Source organism: Rhinoraja longicauda, chromosome 38, assembly GCF_053455715.1.
Source record: "Rhinoraja longicauda isolate Sanriku21f chromosome 38, sRhiLon1.1, whole genome shotgun sequence".
Classification (NCBI taxonomy): domain Eukaryota; kingdom Metazoa; phylum Chordata; class Chondrichthyes; order Rajiformes; family Arhynchobatidae; genus Rhinoraja; species Rhinoraja longicauda.
The window spans coordinates 921,061-939,804 of NC_135990.1; the positions used below are offsets into that span (position 1 = coordinate 921,061).

At 48.3% G+C, this 18,744-nt stretch overlaps 1 protein-coding gene across 3 annotated transcripts in view; it reads left to right on the plus strand.

Annotated features, from left to right (window-relative positions):
• neil1 (nei-like DNA glycosylase 1) overlaps positions 1-18,744 on the plus strand; it is a 29,697-nt gene that overhangs the window by 6,672 nt on the left and 4,281 nt on the right. Inside the window, exons 4-8 of one of the 3 annotated variants that reach the window (XM_078429949.1) lie at positions 4,264-4,327; positions 6,965-7,064; positions 8,794-8,918; positions 10,583-10,610; positions 17,745-17,821. In XM_078429949.1, coding sequence (XP_078286075.1) covers positions 4,264-4,327; positions 6,965-7,064; positions 8,794-8,918; positions 10,583-10,610; positions 17,745-17,821 — 394 coding nt within the window. Of the gene's footprint in view, positions 1-4,263; positions 4,328-6,964; positions 7,065-8,793; positions 8,919-10,582; positions 10,611-12,893; positions 13,140-17,744; positions 17,822-18,744 lie in introns of those variants that run through there. The other 2 variants (XM_078429951.1, XM_078429950.1) reach the window with 2 other exon arrangements.

The following is an 18,744-nucleotide window of genomic DNA, read 5'->3' on the forward strand; positions in this document are numbered from 1 at the left end:
CACCCTGTCCAGGTCCCATAAGATCCCTGATCGTACCGTGGCGAAAGTCCTGGTAGTCAGACATATGCTCAGCTCCCACATATTAAGTAAGTCCCATTGAGAGGTCTTGGGGGAACTGTAGTACTGATATGGGTGCATGTGCTGAATCCCACAGACAGGCTCCATTTGGTCTAGATCACATTCTACAGAAACAAGTTGTATTTATTGGTGTTTCTGGAGAGTCGTGAGGAGAATTAACTTGTATCCGGGGCCAATTCTCCTGTGTTTGATTAAGATAGGGTCTCATGAACCACCCATTAAAACATTGACATCCACAGTCATCTGATTGGTTGTCATAATCCGTACACCAATTATTGGGGCCAGGGCTCTGTGAGTGATTCAAAAAGAACCGGGCAGACCTGACTTCACTCGGAGTGAAGGGGACAGGGTAAAGAGGCAGCATGCTTTTTCCATGTGTTGAAACCTGGGGCGCACACCCAACAGGCAGACCGTTCCACCTGTGAAGCATATGTCTGACATAAACGATTGGTTCGCTTGGTTGGTTGGTTGGTCAAACGATTGGTTGAAGAAACGATTGGTTTGCCGGAGATCCGAGGTTCGTCCTTCTATCTGACTACCGAGGGTCAATATAATCCACAATCCCATCTCAGCCTCATGTTGTCCCGTGGTTTCTGGGCGTCTCGGACCTGAGAATGCTAGGCTGATAAAGATTGGGTTAATAATTTCATTTATTCAATTAAACGCTCATCCAGGTCGTACAGTTCATGGAGGTTGATGCACCCCTCTCCCTCCGCCTCCCCCAAGGGGTTCGGAGTGGTTTCCCGTATAATACCTCAGCTGGGGCTAATCCTGTAGTAGAGTGGGGTTATACGCATAGAGGTTTTCTAAATGTGGTCCTCAGGCATTGAATAAATGAAAAGCAATATACTTCCTTTAAATATCTTATGTACCCACTGACCCAAGTAAATAGGCTTCAAAGGCTAATTTATCAACTAAGCTAGTACAAAAATGGGAAGGGTCCACAATTCCAGCACAATTGTAATCTTCAATTCATTCTCAAATATTCAATTCATCCAGTTAAAAAAAACAAATGTTGAAATGTGAAGCCAAAGGTACAGATCCCAGTTCGTTTAGACCATCTACACTAGTCCAGCAGTCTTGTGCTCAAATTTCCTTCTTTGTTATATCCCTGTATGAAGGGGTACCTCAATGAGAAATGCTGAATTATTGCATGCACATCCTGAACACGTGGAACATCCAGAATACTGGACGTGTGTAGAATAGCTGCTATCAACCGTTTTTGTTCCTGCAAAAACTGGCATTCATAATCCTTGGGTGACAACATCGGCTCTGTCACATGCTGACCTGGTGTTCTGAAACACCAGCTCACCCTCCGAGCAAATGGTTATCGCTCTCAATACTAGGCAATAAATAAGTCAATAGTAAAGCGTGCACGGAATAGGAGTAAGGAAAGGTGTTATCCATAAAATAGTTCACCATGAAGTTGCTATGCCTGATTAAAAGCTTTGTCAACTTGTAACATGAATTTAAAAACACCTGGACTGAAAGACAAAAACTAAATTCATCTGTCAGGCATTGGAAATTAAACTGGCACAAAGCATGTCCACAGGGTACAACCCAATAGGCTTGGTCACTCAATTGTTTAGCTCTGGTTTTATTAAACCATCCTGAGCAGGGTCCTATTCTTTCTGCCTTCCAGGGTATTGTGCCATTGCCTCCTCTGCATATCATCTGAACGTCTTTACATAAATGTCATGGAGTAAATACAGATTAACCACAATCCCATATAGATCTTGAGTGCACTTCCCCTAATAGCAGGAGTAACAATAGCAAAATAGCAACATCAATAGCAAAATCAATCCATCAGCTAAACACATCAACAATAACTAAGCAATACTTATAACTATGTACACGTGGCAATTCAATAAAATCAATTTGTAAACCCCAATGTATTTTGGGGTGATACCATGTAGCATTTATTACATCCAACATTCCCCTCTTACCAGCATAGGTAAGAGAGTGAACATAATGCAACCAAACAGGTAAAAGCGCGTTAGGGACACAAACTTTGCCAGAGGCAGTAACCCAAAGCAAGTCAGATTCGCGAGGGAAACACCCATCCTGGCTCCACTGGTGTCTCTCAGCCTCGGGGGCGTCCCCCTGAAGCTGGCAGAATTCCGAAACACTGGGCATAGCAGTATTTGCAGAAAACTGCTGTTGTTCACCTGAAGAAACTAAAATGGTAGGGGTCAGGGCCTCTGTGCGTACCAATGTGTCAGCCAATGCATTCCTGAAAGAAATGGGATCCTTGACAGATGTATGCGAATTACATTTAATGACAGCCAAGGTTTTCGGGAGTGTTAAACCCACTAGTAGATTTCGGACAAACAGGGCATTTTTAATAGGAGTGCCTGCTGCAGTCAAAAAGCCCCTGTGCTGCCACAGGTTACCAAAATCATGTGCAACCCCAAAGGCATATCATGAGTCGGTGTAAATATTAGCACATTGGTCAACGCAAAGGTGGCAGGCCCGCGTGAGGGCAAATAATCCAGCCTGCTGGGCAGCATGAGGTATACTGACAAAGGCTAGGGTAGGCAGTATCCTCAATCTCTAGCGCCGATCGTGCGGATTCTTGTTCGTGGCGCAACTTAACCCTTTATCTGGGACCTATCCATAATTCCTGATGCTGTCTCATTATCGGGGGGTAGTCCCCAATATTCTGGCGGGGAGAGTAGAACCGGGACTGGCACAACCGCAGCCGGTGGCTCTGCCTGTGGGGCTGTGGGGATCGGACGTGTCCAGGGTTCCTTGTCACCCTCGGACTCCTGATTACCTAATAAAGCCGCTATAGACCCCAGTGGTTCGGATTCTGACTTTTGTTGTTGTTGGGCGTGATATATCCCTTTGGTACCGGTTTTAAATTCACCTCGAGCTCGGGTAGCACGGTCAAGTCTTAGATCATACACCTTACATTCCGCTTGCAAAATATCGCATGTTTTCGGTATTCCCAACCTATCACACACTGATATCCCTCTACTACTTGCATTTTCCCTCCAACTTCGCTCCCTTGACTCCTGATGGCGCTTCCCCCTCTTTCCATTTTTTTAATCCTCTTTTTCCATTTCTTCACTGCTTCTCGCTCCCACATTAATTGTTACCAAACGATCAATTTACCCAGACCAAGACAATGTCAACAAGAGTGACCGCCCTTTACGTTAAAATACCGGGGCACCGCCATCACCTTATCCAAAGTCCGTCTCACATGTCTGACATCCAATTACCAAACGATCAATTTCTCTTATATCCGTAGCCTGTCCCATTCCTGGCCTGACAACCAATCACTATATCACGTTATGAAATTACTCTTAAATTTACCCAGACCACAGACTCATGCGATAAAGACTCTTACCTCAATATCATCCTTATCCTTGTCCTTTTCCTTATCGGTTCGTCTGTGAATCTCAGTTGAACACAAAATCAACCCCAAACGAGGGACTTCAGTGTCTGAAAAACGTCAACGTCCGGGGTCTCGAACAACGGTCGAGAAGTGCACTCTGTCCCCTTCGGACGTGTTTCAGTCACCGCTGCCTCTTAGTCGTTCGTGGTTGACAGTGCCAAAGAGATCCTGCCGACTACGCCAAATGTTGTAGTTCGTGCCCTATGAACAGAATAGTCAGACAACCGGATTCGTATAACCTCTTTATTTTACTCACCCAGGTGGGAGAGAGTCTAGAAACCGGAGCGTTTAGAAACACTCAGGAAGCTAGTGTAGTCTCTCTCCCCGAATGCTAACAATTACACATATTTATACCCAAAATACATTTCCTGTTGCTACCATATATGGCAAGTTTTACAATGTCCTATAAATCTTTATGTCCCCTTTAGGACCCGCCATGTCCTCCGTGTCCTGTGTGACCTACATGTCCTCAGTATTCCCAGGACCAAAGAACAGTCGATATGACCAAATGTTCCCCTTAACCATCAAAGGATGGTCAACCATCAAAGCCTTAAAGCCAGTTGCCCATATCAAAGGATGCACTTAGCCATAAACCGTGCCTCTGTGCTGTCAACAGGATGTCCTGGCAACATAATCGAGCTGGAGCTTTTACACCTTTTTTACACCCCTGCAATAAAACCCATATGGCCAAATGTTAGAATGTTTAACCCCTTACAAGATGCTGCCTGTCCCGCTAAGTTACTCCAGTTTTTATTGTCTATCTTTGAGTCTCCCTTCATCTTCAGGTTGAAAGTTGCTCCATTTGAGAGAGCAAGGACAGTATTGGAGGCGGCACTCTGCAAGGAGCTGGTAAGGACATCTCTCGGGATGGTACAGACTCAAGGTTACACACTGTATATACTCCGCACTGAGAACGGGTGTCAAGGGTTATGGGGAGAAGGCAGGAAAATGGGATTAGGAGGCAGAGATCAGCCATGATTGAATGGCGGAGTGGACTCGATGGACCAAATGGCCTAATTCTACTCCTAGAACTTGTGAACGTGAACTTTCACCAGAGAGACACACAGACAGAAAGGCAACAGCCCTGTGCAATGTTGTGGGGTACAACTCCATCAATCTATGGAAGGCTCTCTGATCCAGAACCATTATGTTGTTGAAACACTGGGATTTAGAAGGATGAGAGGAGATCTTATCGAAAAGTATAAGATTATTAAGGGGTTGGACACGTTAGAGGCAGGAAACATGTTCCCAATGTTGGGGGAGTCCAGAACAAGGGGCCACAGTTTAAGAATAAGGGGTAGGCCATTTAGAACTGAGATGAGGAAAAACTTTTTCAGTCAGAGAGTTGTGAATCTGTGGAATTCTCTGCCTCAGAAGGCAGTGGAGGCCAATTCTCTGAATGCATTCAAGAGAGAGCTAGATAGAGCTCTTAAGGATAGCGGAGTCAGGGGGTATGGGGAGAAGGCAGGAACGGGGTACTGATTGAGAATGATCAGCCATGATCACATTGAATGGCGGTGCTGGCTCGAAGGGCCGAATGGCCTCCTCCTGCACCTATTGTCTATTGTCACTCTTATTCCACCATTTTATTTTCTGTCACCATGCCTCCAAGACAGGGGAATTTAGTTTAGAGATAAAGCATGGAATCAGGCCGCTCGGCCCACCGAGTCTACGCTGTCCATCGATCATACTAGTTCAATGTTTCCCACTTTCTCATCCACTCCCTAGATACTGTCTTTGTTACTCATAAATAAACCATCCATACCTTAACAGCTACGCCTCAGTCCATTTACACCCCCCAAAACTTGATTGCTTGAGTTGATTGAAAGATACAGCACGGAAACAGGCCCTTCGGCCCACCGCGTCCTCCTTAACCATCGATCCTACCCTTGCGCACTAGTTCTGTGTTATTCCACTTTCTCATCCACTCCCTGCACACTAGAAGCCAATTAACCTACAAACCCGCACGTCTATTGGATGTGAGGAGAGACCGGAGCACCCAGTGGAAACCCACGCAGTCAAAGAGAGAACGCGCAAACTCCACATAGACAGCACCCGAGGTCAGGCACAGATTTAAGGTGAGGGGGAAAGATTTCATAGGAACCTGTTGGGCATCCTTTTCTACTCAAAGGGCGGTGGGTGTCTGGAACGAGTTGCCAGAGAAGGTAGTTGAGACAGGTATTATATATATCATATCATATATATACAGCGCGGAAACAGGCCTTTTCGGCCCACCAAGTCCGCGCCGCCCAGTGATCCCCGCCCACTAACACTATTAACACTATCCTACACCCACTAGGGACAATTTTTACATTTACCCAGCCAATTAACCTACATACCTGTACGTCTTTGGAGTGTGGGAGGAAATCGAAGATCTCGGAGAAAACCCACGCAGGTCACGGGGAGAACGTACAAACTCCTTACAGTGCAGCACCCGTAGTCAGGATCGAACCTGAGTCTCCGGCGCTGCATTCGCAGTAAAGCAGCAACTCTACCGCTGCGCTACCGTGCATTGTATTGTAACAACATTTTAAAGACACCTGGGGTCAGCTTAGATGGGGCATCTTGGTCAGCATGGATGAGTTATGGCCCAGGACCTGTTTCCAATCTTTATCACTCCATGATCCCTTGAGACTATGCCTGCTCTCAGAAGAACGATCTGAAACAAGAGATGCCTGTGGTTCCTTGTCTCCATTTCACAGCTCCTCAAGTATGGCCACTTTATAGAATTTCTCCTCCTCTCTGCGACTGAGTCTCAAAAAGGTTCTTAACCCAAAACATCAGCAATCCATGTCCTCCACAGATGCTGCCCGACCTGTAGAGTTCCTCCAACACTTTGTATTTTGCTCAAGATTCCAGCATCTGCAATTCCTTGCGTCTCCAGCCTAGAGCCAAGGTCATCTCACTTTCCACCTTGGCAGCTGGTGGACCTAAGTCTAGTTAATTCTTCTTCTTTCGTGTCCATCGTCCATGTTTCAAATGTTACATCGCTGTCATCGTCCATCCTGAAAAGGGCACAATCTTCCGGGGACAATCAGTGGGAGCCATCACTTGTACAGTAGACGATGGTGGTAGCAGAATGAGCTCAGGACACTTCCAGTTTCCAGCCCCACGATGTGGTCGCTTGTGCTACGGGGCCAGCCTAGTTAATTAAATAACATGGAGTGTGGAGAAACATGTTGGGGTTGGGACGTCCTGGCTTCAACTCAACCCGCCAAGCAACACTGCGGTAACACACAGGAAGGTGGCAACTTTGAGGTGTCACTTGGATGAACCTCTGCAGAGGAACAGATGGGAGAAGATGAGGAGATACGTATCGGCCACTCCATGGGTGAGAGAATGGCCAGGAGCAGGATGAGGTGAGGTGGGGGGAGAGCCAACTGTTGGGTGGGAAAGGAGCATGAAAATGGAAATGGATCTAAGGGTTGATACGTTCAGCTTCCAATGAGTGGCACTTCACTGCTTCTCCTCCTCTCTTTTCTCCAGACAGCTGAGTTGTCTCTGAGTAAGAAGATAAAGGTGAAGTTGGAAAACCCTGACATTCTTGAGCTGTGCCACCTGTTACCAATGGAGGTCATTAACTTGGGTAAGGCAATCTCACGCAAACAAATAGCACAAGTGTGGTTTACACTAGTGGGAGAGCCCAGGTTGGCAAACGGATCTGTTTCCATGCTGTTATTTGCAGGTACAACAGGCAGTGAAGAAAGCCAATGGAATGTTGGCCTTCATAACAAGAGGAGTTGAGTATAGGAGCAAAGAGGTCCTTCTGCAGTTGTACAGGGCCCTAGTGAGACCGCACCTGGAGTACTGTGTGCAGTTTTGGTCTCCAAATTTGAGGAAGGATATTCTTGCAATTGAGGGCGTGCAGCGTAGGTTTACTAGGTTAATTCCCGGAATGGCGGGACTGTCATATGTTGAAAGATTGGAGCAACTCGGCTTGTATATACTGGAATTTAGAAGGATGAGAGGAGATCTTATCGAAACGTATAAGATTAATAAGGTGTTGGACACGTTAGAGGCAGGAAACATGTTCCCAATGTTGGGGGAGTCCAGAACAAGGGGTCACAGTTTAAGAATAAGGGGTAGGCCTTTTAGAACGGATATGAGGAAAAACTTTTTCAGTCAGAGAGTTGTAAATCTGTGGAATTCTCTGCCTCAGAAGGCAGTGGAGGCCAATTCTCTGAATGCATTCAAGAGAGAGCTAGATAGAGCTCTTAAGGATAGCGGAGTCAGGGGGTATGGGGAGAAGGCAGGAATGGGGTACTGATTGAGAATGATCAGCCATGATCACATTGAATGGCGATGCTGGCTCGAAGGGCTGAATGGCCTCCTCCTGCACCTATTGTCTATTGTCTATTTTCAATTCAATCCAATCTGCACTGATAGAACCGTGTAATCCATCTTACCCCAACCACTTGTTACAGGAAAGATGTTGTCAAGCTGGAATGGGTACTGAGAAAACTTACGAGGATGTTGCCAGGACTAGAGGGCCTGGGCTACAGGGAGAGGTTGAGCAGGCTGGGACTCTATTCCCTGGGGCACAGGAGGATGAGGGGTGATCTTATAGAGGTGTACAAAATCGTGAGAGGAATAGATCGGGTAGATGCACAGAGTCTCTTGCCCAGAGTAGGTGAGTTGAGGACCAGAGGACATGGGTTTAAGGTGAAGGGGAAAAGATTTAATAGGAATCTGAGGGGTAATTTTTTCACACAAAGGGTGGTGGGTGTACGGAACAAGCTGCCAGAGGAGGTAGTTGAGGTAAGGACTATCCCAATGTTTAAGTTAGACAGGTACATTGATAGGACAGGTTTGGAGGGATATGGGCCAAAGGCAGGCTAGTGGGACTAGTGTAGCTGGGACATTGTTGGGCGGTGTGGGCACGTTGGGCTGAAGGGCCTGTTTAAACTCTGTATGAGTCATAGAGTCTATGACTCTAAATGGAAAAGAAGCTTCCATCAGATGTGGCAATGATTACTGAACCCACTCCCACCCTCACCAATCCCACCCCACCCCTTTAAAGTCTCAGCTTCAAAGATCATGCAATCATACTTGCAAAATAAATGCTCCTTACATCAATCCCATCTCCCAAGAGATCTCTCAGTACCTGGTAGTTGAGGCTGGGACTATCCCAACGTTTGAGAAACAGTTGGACAGGTACATGGATAGGACAGGTTTGGAGGGATATGGATCAAACGCGGGCAGGTGGGACTAGTGTAGCTGGGACATGTTGGCCGGTGTGGGCAAGTTGGGCTGAAGGGCCTGTTTCCACACTGTATCACTCTGTGACTCTCTCTCTCTCTCTCTCTATGACACAGGAGGCAAGGGCTACAACTCTGATCGTACTGATGGTTCCTCAGCCTTTACTGCGTGGCTCCGTTGCTACGATGTGTCGGGAATGCGGACCTTACGTGATGCCAACGGCAGGACTATCTGGTTCCAGGTAATTGGAGCAACTCTCTCCACCTTACTGGCATTCTCTGCACCACCTGGAGCACAGGTCCACCACCTGGAGCACAGGTCCACCACCTGGAGCACAGGTCCACCACCTGGAGCACAGGTCCACCACCTGGAGCACAGGTCCACCACCTGGAGCACAGGTCCACCACCTGGAGCACAGGTCCACCACCCGTTTTCCCGCATCCTTGGTTCCAGAGCCTCACCTAGTGATGGAAGCAAAAAGCTGGAGTAACTCAGCGGGTCAGATAGCCTCTCTGGAGAAAAGGAGTAGATGACGTTTCGTTTCCGACTGAAGAAGGGTCTCGACCCGAAACGTCACCCATTCCTTCTCTCCAGAGATGCTGCCTGTCCCGCTGAGTTACTCCAGCTTTTTGTGTCTATCTTCGGTATAAACCGGCATCCGACACACCTCACCTGACTATCCATTTTGCCAGACTGTGGGTGCTTGTCTGTACGGAGTTTGTACGTTCTCCCCGTGACCTGCGTGGGTTTTCTCCAAGATCTTCGGTTTCCTCCCACACATGAGTTCATAGAGGTGCATAAAATCATGAGGGGAATACGATACGATACGATAGAACTTTATTTATTCCAGGAGTGAAATTGAATAGCTGAGTGGCAGAACGTTTGGGCATGTGCATGAGAATGTTGGAACAAAATTAAAATATGGGATTAATGTAAATGGGTGGATGATGGTCAGAATGGACATGATGGGCTGGAGCCTGTTTCTGTATAGAAACAGAGAACATAGAAAATAGGTGCAGGAGGAGGCCATTCAGCCCTTCGAGCCAGCACCGCCATTCAATAGACAATAAGTGCAGGAGGAGGCCATTTGGCCCTTCGAGCCAGCACCGCCATTCAATGGGATCATGGCTGATCATTCTCAATCAGTACCCCGTGCCTGCCTTCTCCCCACACCCCCTGACTCCGCTATCCTTAAGAGCTCTATCTAGCTCTCTCTTGAATGCATTCAGAGAATTGGCCTCCACTGCCTTCTGAGGCAGAGAATTCCACAGATTCACAACTCTCTGACTGAAAAAGTTTTTCCTCATCTCAGTTCTAAATGGCCTACCCCTTATTCTTAAACTGTGGCCCCTTGTTCTGGACTCCCCCAACATTGGGAACATGTTTCCTGCCTCTAACGTGTCCAACCCCTCAATAATCTTATACGTTTCGATACATTCAATATGATCATGGCTGATCATCCAGAATCAGTACCCCGTTCCTGCTTTCTCCCCGTATCCCTTTGATTCCATTAGCCCTAAGAGCTAACTCTAACTCTCTCTTCAAAACATCCAGTGAATCGGCCTGCACTCCCACTGTCTTCTGTGGCAGAGAATTCCACAGATTCACAACTCTCTGGGTGAATTTTTGTTCCCTCATCTCAGTCCTAAATGGCCTACCCCTTATTCTTAAACTGTGTGACCTCTGGTTCTGGACTCCCCCCAACATCGGGAACATTTTTCCTGCATCTAGCCTGTCCAAATCCCTTAAGAATTTTATATGTTTCTCTAATATATGTTTCTCTTTGACTCTTCATAATTAGTTCTTGGAGTCAGTTGTCACTACTGTAGACGTCAGCTGTTGTGCCACAGGTTGAACATACATCTACCTGTGCATTTCATAGCAGTGTCTGTGCTTTCATTACAGGGAAGTCCAGGACCAATGACACCGAAAGGTGAGTTTAATTTTAGTCTTTTCGTTTAGTGTTTAATATCTGTACCCCTCAAGTTTCACACCATTATTATTTAACGATTATTTATCATCGTAAGGGTCATAAGTGACAGGCGCAGAATGAAGCCATTCGGCCCATCAAGTCTAGTCCGCCATTCAATCATGGCTGGTCTATCTCTCCCTCCTAGCCCCATTCTCCTGCCTTCTCCCCATAACCCCTGACACCCGCACTGATCAACAATCATCATTATTTAATCATAGGTCGACACAAAATGCTGGAGTAACTCAGCGGGTCAGGCAGCATCTCAGGAGAGAAGGAATGGGTGACGTTTCGGGTCGAGACCCTTCTTTATATAATCATTATATCATCATTTATCAATGTCGTTTACATCATCATTTACTGATTATTTAATATCATCATTATCGACAATAGGTGCAGGAGTAGGCCATTCGGCCCTTCGAGCCAGCATCACCATTCAATGTGATCATGGCTGATCATTCTCAATCAGTACCCCGTTCCTGCCTTCTCCCCATACCCCCTGACTCCACTATCCTTAAGAGCTCTATCCAGCTCTCTCTTGAATGCATTCAGAGAATTGGCCTCCACTGCCTTCTGAGGCAGAGAATTCCACAGATTTACAACTCTGACTGAAAAAGTTTTTCCTCATCTCAGTTCTAAATGGCCTACCCCTTATTCTTAAACTGTGGCCCCTGGTTCTGGACTCCCCCAACATTGGGAACATGTTTCCTACCTCTAACGTGCCCAACCCCTTAATAATCTTATATGTTTTTCGATAAGATCTCCTCTCATCCTACTAAATTCCAGTGTATACAAGCCTAGTCGCTCCAGTCTTTCAACATATGACAGTCCCGCCATTCCGGGAATTAACCTAGTAAACCTATGCTGCACGCCCTCAATATTATCACCATTATTATTTAAAACACACATTTCAGGTTTTCTAACCTGACCACTGAGGCTACACCTGTTCACCTACAGATTGGGAAGATTGGTTTTAGGCCCTTGTGGTACATGGAACACAGAACCTAGTGCAGCACAGCACAGGAACGGGCCCTTCAGCCCACAATGTCTGTGGTGAACCTGATGCCAAGTTAAACGTATCTCTTCTGCCTGCACATGATCCATATCTCTCTATTCCCTGTACTTCCACTATGTCTGTGCTGACCATGATACCAAGTTACACTCATTTCCTCTGCCCACACGTGATCATATCCCTCTATTCCCTGCATAACTGTGTCCTAATCTTAATCCCTTAAACGCCACTTTCCTATCTGCCTCCACCACCGGCCCTAACAATATTCCAGACACCCACCAGCTCTTGCCCTGCAGATAGCCATTAAACTTTCCTACACTCACTGTCTAGCTCTGCCCTCTGGTATTGGCCATCTCCACCCAGCAAACAGGGTTCTGACTTTCCACCCTGTCGACGGGTGTCAGGGGGTTATGGGGAGAAGGCAGGAGAATCGGGTCAATAGACAATAGGTGCAGGAGGAGGCCATTCGGCCCATCGAGCCAGCACCACCATTCAATGTGATCATGGCTGATCATTCTCAATCAGTACCCCGTTCCTGCCTTCTCCCCATACCCCCTGACTCCGCTATCCTTAAGAGCTCTATCTAGCTCTCTCTTGAATGCATTCAGAGAATTGGCCTCCACTGCCTTCTGAGGCAGAGAATTCCACAGATTTACAACTCTCTGACTGAAAAAGTTTTTCCTCATCTCCGTTCTAAATGGCCGACCCCATATTCTTAAACTGTGGCCCCTGGTTCTGGACTCCCCCAACATTGGGAACATGTTTCCTACCTCTAACGTGTCCAACCCCTTAATAATCTTATATGTTTCGATAAGATCCCGAGATCCCAGTCGAGAGAGAAAGGCATGACTGAATGGCAGAGTAGACTTGATGGGCCAAATGGCCTAATTCTGCTCCTATAACTTATAAACTTATGAACTTTGTGTAGATGGTTTATATGCAACCAATAACATAGTTACCTCAGTACCATTAACCCCGCCTAGTTAACATCAATCATAACGCCTTCCCTTCCTGGGTACAGTTCAGTAGAGGAACGTAGCCAGTGCTTGAAGATGTATGTAATACGCTGTGCTATCATTAAGAGATGTTGTACGCTTTAAGAGTTTGTGAAGCATTAATTTACATGGTGTCGGAAGTGGAAGACACTTGCGTCTCCTGTCTGTCGGGTTTTATTTCTTTTTTTTGATTTGTGCCTTTTTGTGCTTAATCTCTCTGACCATGGCGTCCTCTTGCAGAAAGCCCGCGCAGCTTGTCTTTGATGCTGACATTTCTGAGCGCTGGGACACGTTTGAGTTTGATTTCACCCACTTTGTCAACGTCGCACATCGCGCTGATCCTGACTCCCTTAAAGCCTCCCTCCTACTCAACCTTGTCGGACCTGATGCCATGAAGAGAGCCAGAACTTTCACCTATGCTCCAGCGGTCCTGGGCGACGACGACGTGGAGATTACCCCTGCAGAATCTGCCAGTGACCCCGCTTGCCTGCTACGTAAGTTCAGGGAGATTTGTGACCTGCCCTCGAACCGCATTCTGCAGAGGGCACGGTTCTTTACAAGAAAACAGTTGCCGGATGAACCTGTTGAATGTTTTATTGCTGATTTGCGTTATCTCGCCCAGCGGTGCCGTTTTGGTGACATGACGGAGCAGCTCACTAGAGACATTTTAGTAACTGGCATGCGTGACCAGCAGCTACGATGTGAGCTTCTAAGGGATCCGGATCTAACGTTGGAAAAAGCTATGCATGCCTGCAGATTGTCTGAGGTCGTTGTATTGCCAGATGACCACCGAGACTCGGCCAATAAGTCTATCAACCTGGCTGGGTGTAGGAGACCCCAGCCTCGGATGGTAAACAATGCTTTTCTGCCGCGTGCCAACCCAGGTCCTGGTGAAGTGCCCCAAAAAAGGTGCCCAAACTGTAACTACATGCACCATAGACTGTCTACCTGCCCTGCTTATGGCAAATTTTGTAACTTTTGTAAAAAGTTAAACCACTTCTCTGCGGCCTGTCGCTCGATCCGTTCCCGTGGGAGACAGGCACAGATTTCCAGACCCAGTCTAAACATGCTGAGGCAATCTGATGGCTGTTACGATTTACAGCCCAGCCTGGTCGACTCCTACGAGGCAGATCCAATTAATCCTCCTGAGAATTCGAATGTGTTTACCCTCCTACACACAACCGCCCAACGCTCTGATCCCTCTGTAGCTCTGACTGTCAATGGTGTGTCCTTCCTTGCAAAGCTGGATACAGGTGCGAAGGTCAACGTATTGTCAATAAATCTTTTCAATAAGATAAGGAATAATGAGCCCCTGGTTGTTGACAACGCTACGTTGCATGCCTATGGTGGAGAAATTCTAAGGCCTGTGGGGAGGGCTGCTTTAACTTGTGTGCTGCAAAAGGCAACGAGAAACCTCGTTTTCTATGTTTTGAACTCTGACTGTGTAACCCTGCTGGGCAACCGTGCGTGCCAAGATCTTGGCCTGGTGTCCTTCGACCGCACGGTCCACAAAGTGCAACTGTCGTTCAACCCTGTTGTGGAATACCAGGACCTGTTCAACGATGACCTGGGAAAGTTACCACTCACATATCGTATTTCCGTTGACCCAAACGTACAACCTGTAGCCCGCGCAGCTCACAGGGTGTCTCACGCCATGAAAGACAGGGTCGAGGCGATGCTGAATAACATGGTCGATAAGGGGGTGCTAGAAGCGGTTAGCGATCCCACCGCTTGGGTCTCCACTATGGTTGCCACGATAAAGAAAGACAAGAATGAAATACGTGTGTGTATCAATCCGAAGGACTTGAACCTTGCAATCAGGCGACCACACCACCCCATGCGGTCTGTTGAGGACGTGGCGGCTCAGGTCGGGCAGGCCACCATCTTTTCGGTCCTAGACGCTAAGAACTCGTTTTGGCAGATCCCGCTGGACAAAGAGTCTTCTGACCTAACGACCTTCGCCACACCGTTTGGCAGATTCAAGTTCCTGCGAATGCCATTCGGCATTAATTCCGCTAGCGAGGTGTTCCAGCGAACTATGGAGCAGATATTCTCGGGCCTGCCATGTGCCATCATCGTGGATGATATCCTGGTTTATGGGAAAGACATTGCGGAGCACGACCTGAACCTCCGCAGCATCCTGGATCGGGCGCGGAAGGTCAATCTGAAGCTGAATCCCAAGAAATGCCGGTTCCGCGTCCCAGAAGTCACGTATGTGGGACACGTCTTCACCTCTAACGGACTAAAACCCGACCCCTTGAAGGCAGCTGCCATCTCCGAGATGGCAGCCCCCACCGACGTGCCAGGTCTACAACGATTCTTAGGCATGGTGAACTACCTGGGGAAGTTTATACAAAACCTCAGTGAGCTGAGTGCTCCCCTGCGGCAATTGACAAAAAAGGATATTGCCTGGGCCTGGCTCCAACATCACCAGCAGGCCTTTGACTGCCTCAAGTCGAAATTGATTGACACCCCGACGTTGCGGTACTTCGATGTAAGTCGCCCCATCACCGTCACCTGTGACGCTTCCAAGTTCGGTCTGGGTGCGGCTTGCCTTCAGTCTGTCGATGGATCGTTACATCCTGTCTCCTATGCCTCCCGCACCATGACGGACACCGAGCAGCGGTACGCTCAGATCGAGAAAGAGCTGCTCGCAGTGGTGTTCGCCTGCTCCAAGTTCAGAGATTTCCTGTTCGGCAGCAGATTTACGGTCGAAACCGACCACCAGCCACTGGTGACCATCCTAAACAAGCCAATTCACGCTGCCCCCGCCAGGCTGCAGCGTATGATGCTACAGCTCCAGCGTTTCGAATTCGACATCATCTACAAGAAGGGCACCGAGATGCACATTGCGGACACCCTATCGCGCGCCCCGCGGACCTCCTGTGATCGCCACCCCTACGAAACAGAGGACTTGCTTGTACTGGGCGTTAATTTCATTCCCACCAAGCAGCTACAGGTGTTGGCCGAGCACACCGCTGCCGATCCAGTTTTGCAGCGGCTTGCCACTGTGATTAAAGCAGGGTGGCCAACAAAGCGCTCCGCTGCGCCATCTGAAACACAGCCTTTCTTCCTGGTCCGCGACGAATTGGTGCTCCAGAATGGCGTCATCGTCAAGGGACATAAAGTTGTGGTCCCGTCCTCCCTGTTTGACTCTTACTATTGCGCAGCCCATAGCGGACACCCTGGGGTCGATGCAACACTCGCCCACGCTCAGTGCCAATTCTACTGGCCCGGAATGGCCAAATATATCCGAGACCGAGTTTCTGCCTGCTCCACGTGCAACAGTCTTGCTCCACACCAGCAGCGACAGCCCCTGCTGCAACAGCCTGCCCCTGCCTTGGCCTGGTCCTCGTTGGCTGCTGACATCTTCGAGTGGCGTGGTAACCACTACCTTGTCCTGGTCGACTCATACTCAAACTGGTTCGAGGTGGATTTACTGACATCCCTCACGTCGGAGATGGTGATCCGAAAGCTGCGGAAACACTTCTCCACTTTTGGGTCCCCTGTCAGGCTGCAGACTGACAACGGCAGGCAGTTTACCAGCCGAGAATTCAAAAGTTTTGCGGACAAGTGGAATTTTGTGCATTTCACCAGCAGCCCTGAGTACCCACAGAGCAACGGACTTGCAGAACGGGCCGTCCGCAGCGCCAAGCATCTGATGGAACAGGCGAGACTTTCCAACACTGATTTGTACTTGGATCTCCTAAACCTCAGGAATGTTTCCAGGGATCCGGCCATGGGGTCACCTGCTCAGCGTCTGATGTCAAGGAATACCAGATCTACTATCCCGATTGCCCAGCGCCAGCTGCAACCTCGGGTGCTGGAGCCTGCCTCCGTGCAGAGGCATATTCAAGAGAAGCATGACAGCCAGCGGCGTTCCCACGATCGGTCGTGCAGACCACTCGATCCTCTTTTGCCTGGACAGGTTGTTCGGTTGCAGACCGCCGGCGGTCACTCCCGTCTGGCCACCGTGGTTGGGGTGGCCGACTCACCTCGTTCGTACCTGGTGGACCATGAGGGCACCATCTACCGAAGAAGCCGACAACACCTGCTTGCGGTTAATGAGCCAAAGCCGCAGCCCCCGGGACCCTATGCCCCGCCGCTCTCATACCAGCAGCCGGCTGCCGTCCCGGCCAGCGTTCCTTGTATGCCTCGGTCCCCATATCGCGCGCCCGGTTCCCCTCTGCGCGGGTCCCCTGTTGCCGGTTCCCACTCTCCCGGTTCTACCACCGCACCTCCCTTCCCTGGTTCCCCTGCTGCCTCGTGTCCTCCGGTTTCTTCTGCTCTTTCGGGGGGAGGGGGAGACATTCGTACGCGCTCGGGCCGGATTAGTAAGCCACCTGTGCGCTATGGCGATTTTGCTTAATTCTGTTATTAATTCTGTTGTTGTGACAACAATCTGTTTAATTTTCTAGGGGGAAGGATGTAGATGGTTTATATGCAACCAATAACATAGTTACCTCAGTACCATTAACCCCGCCTAGTTAACATCAATCATAACGCCTTCCCTTCCTGGGTACAGTTCAGTAGAGGAACGTAGCCAGTGCTTGAAGATGTATGTAATACGCTGTGCTATCATTAAGAGATGTTGTACGCTTTAAGAGTTTGTGAAGCATTAATTTACACTTTGCCTCTCATAATTTTACATACTTCCGTCAAGTCTCCCTTCCATCTCCGACGTTCCAGAGAAAACTATCCAAGTCTGTCCAACCTCTCTCGGAGGCTGCAGCCCTCTAGTCCAGGCAGCATCTGGAACCCTCCTCTCCAAAGCCTCCACATCCTTCCTGTAATGTGGGCAAGCAATACTCCAAATGGAGGAGGATGATTGGACTTTATTACCTTCCATCACAGTGAGGAATGTGGAATCCGCTGTGGTGAATGTTCATGTTACATTTTGTAGGTAGTGTGTCTTGTTGCTTTTCACTTAGTATGGCTGTATAGTAACTCAACTTTCACTGTACCTTAATTGGTACATGTGACAATAAATTGATCTTGAAATGTGGCCTGACCAGGGTCCTTTAGAGCTGCATCGTGACTTCCTGCTACTGCATCTTTATTCTACAAATCAATGTTTCTCTTCCTGAAAAGGATCCAAAACACCAATAGCCAAGTCTCAGAAGAAAGTGAAAGTGGAGGCGGATGAAAAGCACTCAGTGGCACCCGAGGTTAGTGAAAAGTAAATCTGCAGGTGCAGAAAATGTAAAAGGAGGCAAAATGTTGGGATCTCCGAGGAATGAGTTTTCAACCTGAATCATTCAGTCCGCTGCCTAACCCCTGGTTTCCAGCAAGTCCTGATTTTGTTATTGCCTATGGTGAGGCTTGCTGCGGTAAGAATAAGGGGTAGGCCATTTAGGACTGAGATGAGGAAAAACGTTTTCACCCAGAGAGTTGTGAACCTGTGGAATTCTCTGCCACAGAAGGCATTGGATGCCAATTCACTGGATGTATTCAAGAGAGAATTAGATCTAGCTCTTGGGGCTAATGGAATCAAGGGATATGGGGAAAAAGCAGGAACGGGGTACTGATTTGACATGATCAGCCATGATCATATTGAATGGCGGTGCTGGCACAAAGGGCCGAATGGCCTACTCCTGCACCTATTTTTCTGTTTCTATGACAGACATGTATTAACTCAAGAGGGGCACGGTGGAGCAGCGGTAGAGTTGCTGCCTCACAGCACTTACAGCGCCGGAGACCCGGGTTTGATCCTGACTAGGAGGGCCGTCTGTACGGAGTTTGTACGTTCTCCCTGTGACCTGCGTGGGTTTTTTCTGAGATCTTCGGTTTCCTCCCGGACTCCAAAGACGTGCGGGTTTGTAGGCTAATTGGCTTGGTATAATTGTAAATTGGCCCTAGTGTGTGTAGGATAGTGTTAATGTGCAGGGATCGCTAGTCGCCACGGACTTGTTGGGCCGAAGGGCCTGTTTCTGCGCGGTATCTCTAAACTAAACTAAAGTAAATAGGGTTAATTCACACAGAAGATAGACAGAAAATACTGGAGTAACTCAGCGGGTCAGGCAGCACCTCTGGAGAAAAGGAATAGGTGATGTTTCGGGTCAAGACACTTCTTCAGACTGGGAATCAGGGG